The following is an 8,314-nucleotide window of genomic DNA, read 5'->3' as shown; positions in this document are numbered from 1 at the left end:
ACAACTAAGTTACAAAAAATTTGGTTGAAAAATGCCCATAAGAACCCCAAAATACCGAAAATCGGGTGGTACCCTTACATGGGGGCTACCCGAAAAAATTGACCTATATTTATAATTTATAGTGGAGAGATTTGCTACCTAATAAGAACTCGACGTACTAAAGTACAGTCGAAAAATACGATCAGAACCCCCATAATAACAACAATTTGGGCGTACCGTTATATGGGGATTACCAGAAAAACTGGATTCGATTTAATGTAAATTGTGCACCAAAGTCCCTATATATCTTTCGATTTGCACGAAATTTGGCGCAACGTAATGAATTAGGTCTAGCATGATGTTTGTTAAGTTTCATAAAAATCGGTTCAGATTTAGATACAGCTCCCATATATATTTTCGTCCGATTTAAGGTAAATGGTGCACCAAAATCCCTAAATATTTTTCGATTTGCACGAAATTTTTCATAGCGTAAAAATTATGTCCAGAATAATGTGTGTTAAGTTTCCTGGAAATCGGTCCAGATTTAGATATAGCTCCCATCTATATTTTCGTCCGATTTAAGGTAAACGCGGCACCAAAGTACCTATATATCTTTCGATTTGCACAAAATTTGGCATAGCGTACTGAATTAGGTCGAGAATTATGTGTGCTAAGTTTCGTGAAAATCGGTCCAGATTTATATATAGCTCCCATATATATTTTCGTCCGATTTAAGGTATATGGTGTAGCAATGACCCTATATATCTTTCGATTTGCACGAAATTTGGCATAGCGTATTGAATTAAGTCTAGAATGACGTGTGCTAAGTTTCGTGAAAATCGGTTCAGATTTAGATATAGCTCCCATATATATTTTCGACCGATTTAATGTAAATGGTGTACCGAAGTTCCTATATATCTTTCGATTTGCACGAAATTTGTTATAGTGTACTGAATTAGGTCTAGAATGATATGTGTCAATTTTCGTGAAAATCGGTCCATATTTAGATATAGCTCCCATATATATTTTCGACCGATTTAATGTAAATGGCGTACCAAAGTCCCTATATACCTTTCGATTTGCACGAAATTTGGCGAAGCGTAATGAATTGGGTCTAGAATGATGTGTGTTAAGTTTCATGAAAATCGGTCCAGATTTAAATATAGCTCCCATATATATTTTAGTCCGATTTTATGTAAATGTTGTACCAAAGTCCCTATATATCTTTCGATTTGCACATAATTTGGCACAGCGTACTGAATTAAGTCTAGAATGATGTGTGCAAAGTTTCGTGAAAATCGGTTCAGATTTAGATATAGCTCCCATATATAGTATCTTCCGATTTAAGGTAAATGGTGCACCAAAGTCCCTATATATCATTCGATTTGCACGAAATTTTGCATGGAGTACTGAATTAGGTCCAGAATGATGTGTGCCAAGTTTCGATTTAGATATACAAGTACAGATTTAGATATAGCTCTCATATATATTTTCGTCCGATTTAATGTAAATGGTGTACCAAAGTTCCTATATATCTTTCGATTTGCACGAAATTTGTTATAGTGTACTGAATTAGGTCTAGAATGATGACATGACATGTTTATGGATCCATTTTCATGTTAATGGTCCTTCAAAATTCGACGTCTGTTATGATTCAACTGTTGAATATACCCAAAGTGGTGAAGGGTATCATATAGTCGGCCCCGTCCGACTGTACCACTTTCCTTACTGGTTTTATATAATATTTTGGTGGTTTTTGGACCTCTATACATATTTACACATTAAATTTATATATTACCTTTTTTTCCAAATATTTTCCAACAAATAAAACTTCCATTTAGATCCTTTTTGCCGTTTAACAATATATATTATATATTAGAATGTAAATATTTATTTAGTTTATTTTCTTTCACTAACTTACAAAACTAATTTCAAACAAAATTCTATAATAGTTTTTATTTTTTATTATATATTATTTTTTTATTCCTTCATTTCTATATATGTATATAAATAATTGCACACAAATATATGTATATATAGATGACATAAGGGGTAGAGATATATTTTTTTCACGTTTGTTTGTTTATTTTTCAATTATAAATGATATTGATCATTTAATTTTTTTTTAGATTTCATTTTTTCCATATATATTTTTGTTTTATAACTTGCGTCTAACACATTTAAAAATGTATGACAAAATTTACTTAACTATTTGGCTTTGAAATACATTTAGATATATTTAGATATAGATTTATATTTATGTATACATAGAACATATGTATATAAATGTAAACTATAACATTAGGTGTATTATTGACTTAAAAAAAGAGAAAAAATAATAATAAAAATTAAAAAAAAACTAAAACAAACAACAAATATTTATAACTTTGTTTACTAGTGACCACAAAAATAAAAGTACTCCTTGAATTTTGAAGAGGAGGGGACAGATGCTGTGGGGATTTTTGTGTAAATATATTTTTATACACCACCAAAAAGTAGGTTTTTAAAGTCGTTGGGGCCATGTGATACCCTACACCTTTGATATTCTAAAAAAAATATTTTGTTTTTTTTACTAGATTTTTTTTCTCTTATATGTAGTGGTGTAGGGCAAATTTTTTAAGTGGTATAATATATATTTTTATTTATTTTATTTTTTTTAAGGAGATTATTTTTTTAATTACTGTCTCAATATTCTTTGGTTTTACTATATTTTTGTCTTTGCAGTTGTTGTTGTTTATATTTATATCTTGTGGTTGTAAATATATATTTTTATTAATATATTTTTTTATTTTTCAACAATATATCCTTTATTTATAAATATTATATTTTTTTAACATTTATTTAAAAATTAAACAAAAAACGAAAATTAATAAAAATTAAAATATTTAATTATTTGGTCCTTTGGTTATTTTTTTTAATTTTAAATTATTTTTTATATTTGTTAATATTAATTCTAAATTATTTTAATGTTTTTCTTATTTTTTGTTTCTTCTTCTTCTAATATTTAAGACTAAAGGCACTCATTATTACATTTAGAATGAAATTTTTTTAAACAATGTTTTTTTTTGTTTATTTCTTTGTATATATGTTTTGTCTTAAATCATATATAAAAAAATTAACTACATCGCACGCACACACACTCTCACGTAAACGGAAAGTTTTTGGTTAAGTCTACTAATAAGGCTTTGCCGCATCTTTGGAACGTTTTAATTGCACCTTGAGACGCTTGGTGCCAATTTGGAAACCATGCATCGCTTGTATGGCTGCACCAGCCGAATGGGGATTGTCATACGAAACGAAACCGAAACATTTGGATAGATTTGTTTGTTTGTCGATAAAGACCTTGGCCGACAGGACATTGCCGAATGGTAGAAATGTTGAAGCGAGATCGGTATCGTTAAATTCCTGAGGTAGATGGTAAATAAAGAGATTACTGCCGTCGGGACCTGGAAGAAAAAATTACAAAAAATTAATATTATATGAAAGAGATAAGAATAAAAATCTAAGCGCAGATTTTTTTAAACATATTTTTTCAGGGACTTTCACAGAATATCATAGACGTGGATTTTTATACCCTACCCAACTATGATGTCAGGGTATTATAGCTTTGTATAGGCCCAAGAGTTTGTAACGCATCTGTTAAATTTAATCCATTTTTTATCATGGCTTGGGCCATTTATTTTTGGTGTAGTTAGTAGCCAATCATATAACATCCTGCTATTTTAGTTTGCTTGATGCCAACTCGAATTTGCGTGTTTGGCATTGAGGTCAGCACCAATTATCACCTCATTTGGACCAAATATATCGACTAGTGTATCGAGGTCTGTCTTAGCTATTACTTCCTGAGGCCTATTGTATAATGACGCTAAAAATATATTTCATAAACGCCCAGACGAAACGGCTGAAGCTACAATCTTGAGATTTTAAGTGAGGGTCACTCTTGGTCCAAATGTGATAGATAAGGATGGGTTTTTGGAAATTCGTACTAGAACGGTACGAAAAGTACTAGACCCAACTTTTAAGTATACCGATCGTCATATCTCTAACTGAGTCGATCTAGACATGTGTGTCCGTCCGTCCGTCTGTCCATTATAATTTGTAAATACGATACAGGCCACAGTTATGGACCAATCTTCACGAAATTTTTCATGTAGGCAGGGTTAGGCAGGGTTCTGGCCAATGAAGACCCCTATTATTTTTGGGAAAGATCGATTAATATTTAGGGGATGAAATGGACTAAATACTAAATTTTTGTCGGTTTTTCTGGTCGCTCCAGAGGCCGCAATTATGGCCCAAACATCGTGAAATTTTTCATGGAGAAGGGGATAAGGTCAAAGAATAAGCATGCCTGTTTTCATAAAGATCGGTCAATATTTAGTGGGTCAAATGGACCCTGACTTTTGTGTGAAAAATGACAAATGTATTCTATAGCGTATATATTTACCCCTGAAGGACATAGACCCGAGAACTTTACATTATATCCAAGAGGAGTGGTTGACCTTTAAATTAATACCAATTATATTGTTGTATGTGCTCGGATGTGGGAGTTACACCTAAATATTTACAGGTATCTCCGTATTCGTATATTATTTAGTAACCCATTATAACTCTAGATAGCGGAACTATAGCGCTGATCGCTTTGAAATGTTCTATGAGGTTCCAGTTATGGTCAAGGACAACGCCAATAATATTCGGTGATGATCAGATAATTATTTTGTGATGAAGTGGGCCTAAAATATATTTGTTTGTGTTTTTTTTTTTTTAATTCGATCTATAGGCCACAATTATAAGCCGAACATCACAACACAACCCACGCTGAAGGGAATATGGCCAAGTAATTAAAAGGACTATACTGAATATTAGTAAAATTCGGAAAATATGTCAGTGTAAGAAAAGGTGATGTAGACCTCTAATCGGACAAGAGGGTGCAACTATCACAAAATATTGTCCAGGCTCGGAATAAGCATCCACAGAAAGTTAGAGTTCCGTGGTAGTTGTGTAGGGTATCGTATGGACGTCCCCGTCCGACTATACTGCTCCACTCACTGGCTTTAAAATATTTGTTCACATATTATTTTTTTCAGCGACTATCATAGGCGTGGATTTTTTTAAAAATATTTTTACAGGAACTATCCATTGTGGTGGATTTTTACACCCTTCACCACACTGTGGTACAGGGTATTATGTCCTTGTGCATATGCTTGTAACAGGCAAAAGGAAACGAGATAGACGCATGGTTCCATTGGAGAATGTACATAGAATAACTTTCTAAGTCGATTTATGCATGTCCGTCTGTCTGTCAATGTTAAATTTTAAACAAAGTACAGGTCGCATCTACGATTTCAATTGGATGAAATTTGGCACATCGCATTTGTTTTGCCGAACCCTATTGAATTTGGGCAAAATCGGTTTAGATTTAGATATAGGTCACATATATATTTTCGTCCGATTTAAGGTAAATGGTATACCAACGCCCCTATATGTCCTTCGATTTGCACGAAATTTGGCATACCGTACTGGATTGAGTCTAGAATGATGTGTGTAAAATTTCTTGAAAATCGGTTCAGTTTTAAATATGACTCCCATTTTTAAATATAACTCCCGATTTTAGGTAAATGGTGCACCAAAGTCCCTGAAAATCATTTGATTTTCTCGAATTTTTACATAGCGTACTGAATTAAGACTAGAATGACATGTGCTAAAATTCGTGAAAGTCGGTCCAGATTTAGATATAGCTCCCATATATAGTTTCGCCCGATTTTAGGGAAATCGTTCACCAAAGTCCCTATATATCCTTCGATTTGCACGAAATTTGGCATAGCGCACTGAAATAGACTAGAACGATGTGTATTAAATTTCACGAAAATCGGTTCAGATTTCAATATAGCTCCCATATATAGTTTCGTCCGATTCGAGAAAAATAGTGCACCTAAGTCCCTATATATCCTTCGATTTGCACGAAATTTGGAACAGCGCACTGAATTAAGTCTAGAACGATGTGTATTAAATTTCACGAAAATCGGTTCATATTCAGTTATAGCTACCATATATATTTTCGTCCGATTTTATGTAAATAATGCACCAAAGTCCATATATATGTTTTTCGATTTTCACCAAATTTGACATGGCGTACTAAATTAAGTCTAGAATGATGTGTGATAAGTTCCGAGAAAATCGGTTCAGATTTAAATATAGCTCCAACATATATATTTTCGTCCGATTTAATGTAAATGGTGCACCAAAGTCATTTAATATATTTTGGTTTGCACGAAATTTTGCACAGCGTAATGAATTAGGCCTAGAATGATGTGTGATAAGTTCCGAGAAAATCGGTTCAGATTTCGATATAGCTCGCATATATATTTTCGTCCGATTTAAGGTAAATGGTGCACCAAAATCCCTAAATATATTTCGATTTGCATGAAATTTGGCACAACGTACTTAATTAGGCCTGGAATGATGTGTGTTAAGTTTGGAGAAAATCGGCTCAGATTTAGATATAGCTCCAATATATATTTTCGTCCGATTTAATGTAAATGGTGCAACAAAGTCCTTTAATATCTTTCGGTTTGCACGAAATTTGACACAGCGTAATGCATTAGGTCTGGAATGATTTGTGTTAAGTTTCCTGAAATCGGTTCAGATTTAGATATAGCTTCTATATCTGAACAAATGAAATATTTAGTATCGGTTGCAGAATGAAATGTTTATGGATCCAATTTCATTTCACTGGTCCTTTAAAAATGCGACGTCTGTTAGAATTTATCTGTTAAATATACCCAAAGTGGTGGAGGGTATCCTAACGGGTTTAAAAATATTTTTTAGGGGTCATCCAAGACGTGGATTGTTTAAAAAATTTTATCCACACAAGGCGTGAGTTTTTTAAAAGTATTTTTTTTTAAGGATCCATCATCTCTTGTTTAAATAATTTGTTTAAATTTTTTTACCCAAAATCTTCTTCCCATTCCTTTAAACTGAAAATCCTTAAATAACAACATAACCACACTTTGTTTCTTGTTTTTGTTGTGCTTACCTTCAATTTGTTTGCCAGCAACACCAGCAGCGGCCGCCTGCAGTGCTGTTGCCGCAAGAGGTGCGGTGGCGGCAGCATAGGCACCATTGGTCAGTGGATTAAGCGCTGGGGCATATTGTGATGTGAGAGCATCTGCACCAGTCCCTAAATGGAAGGAGACGTACACAGAAAATAGAAAAAAAAAACAAAACAAAAAATAAACACAATGAAATAAAAAAAATTGTTTTAAAAAAATGTTCACATTTTAAATATTTAATTATTTCAAAAACATTTAATGTGTGGATGTGTGAATGTATTTGTAAAAAAGAATGGGGTAACTGAAGGATATGGAGGAGAGTACAACAGTTTTACTTGTAATAATAATTATTTTAAATATTCCATTGGGTCCAGAGGTGGAGAAGGGACGAGGTAGGGGACAACATTTATCCTCACAACAACAACATGGCGAATGAAAAGGACCTTATGTTATTAAGAAACATAAATATACATACATAAACACTTACACACACATACATTTAAATAACAACTCGTACAGATAAAAATAATATATTTTTCAACACTTAGAAAACAAAATAAACACATACATATACTCTCACACATTACTACACGTATAACAACGTTTAATATTATCCTCATAAAAAACGAATAGCGGGAGGGGTTGCGAGGAGAAGGGGAGTTAACACCGAAATTTAAATACGTTTAACAAGGACCTTTACACAAAAGGATTCAATTGTTTATGACTGTGTCTCTCTGTGTGTGAGAAAAACAACTTTGCTTGTATACAACAATAAATGTATGTCTCGTTTTTGTTGCTTTGTTTTTGTAATTATCTGGTTTTAATTGTTGCCTGGTGAAGTCCTTTCTAATTATACGAATACAAGTGTGTAATAATTTTATGCTCTTGCTGTTCGGGGTTCGGTTGTATTTTTTCGTTTGAATACAACTACCATACAAAGCTTTGTTAGGGTTTTTGTAAATTTCTGTTTGTATGAGTTTTTTTTTTTTTTTGGAGGGAATCTATATTAAAATACATAAATAACGTAAAAACACACATAAATGCATATTTTTGTAATGTTAACACATAACCCTTGGGTCAATTACTTCTTAATACTACCAGATGGTTCTCTATCTAGACTAAAGCATAATTTACCTACATAGGATTTTTGAAAGGTTTTATGTACCAATGGTACCTATAAGGTTTATATATATATATATAAATCGGTATATAAACAGATTCCGCTGAAAGTCCTTCTAGCTTTACAAAAACGCTAAAATAACAATAAGAGTTGAACGGGCCGATCG

At 32.6% G+C, this 8,314-nt stretch overlaps 1 protein-coding gene across 1 annotated transcript; it reads right to left on the bottom strand.

Annotated features, from left to right (window-relative positions):
- Positions 1 to 3,153: 3,153 nt before the first annotated feature.
- LOC133321386 (CUGBP Elav-like family member 2) lies at positions 3,154 to 7,207 on the bottom strand (the record flags this gene model as incomplete). The annotated part of the gene is made up of 2 exons (XM_061530474.1): positions 3,154 to 3,425; positions 7,013 to 7,207. Coding segments are annotated over 2 exons (467 nt in total), but the record flags the coding sequence as incomplete, so codon positions are not given.
- Between the last annotated feature and the right edge of the window lie 1,107 nt (positions 7,208 to 8,314).

Source organism: Musca vetustissima, unplaced genomic scaffold, assembly GCF_032173495.1.
Source record: "Musca vetustissima isolate MV318-11 ecotype Yass unplaced genomic scaffold, APGP_CSIRO_Mvet_v1 utg57515, whole genome shotgun sequence".
In the NCBI taxonomy this organism is placed as follows: Eukaryota; Metazoa; Arthropoda; class Insecta; order Diptera; family Muscidae; genus Musca; species Musca vetustissima.
This window is presented reverse-complemented; position numbering and strand designations above follow the sequence as displayed.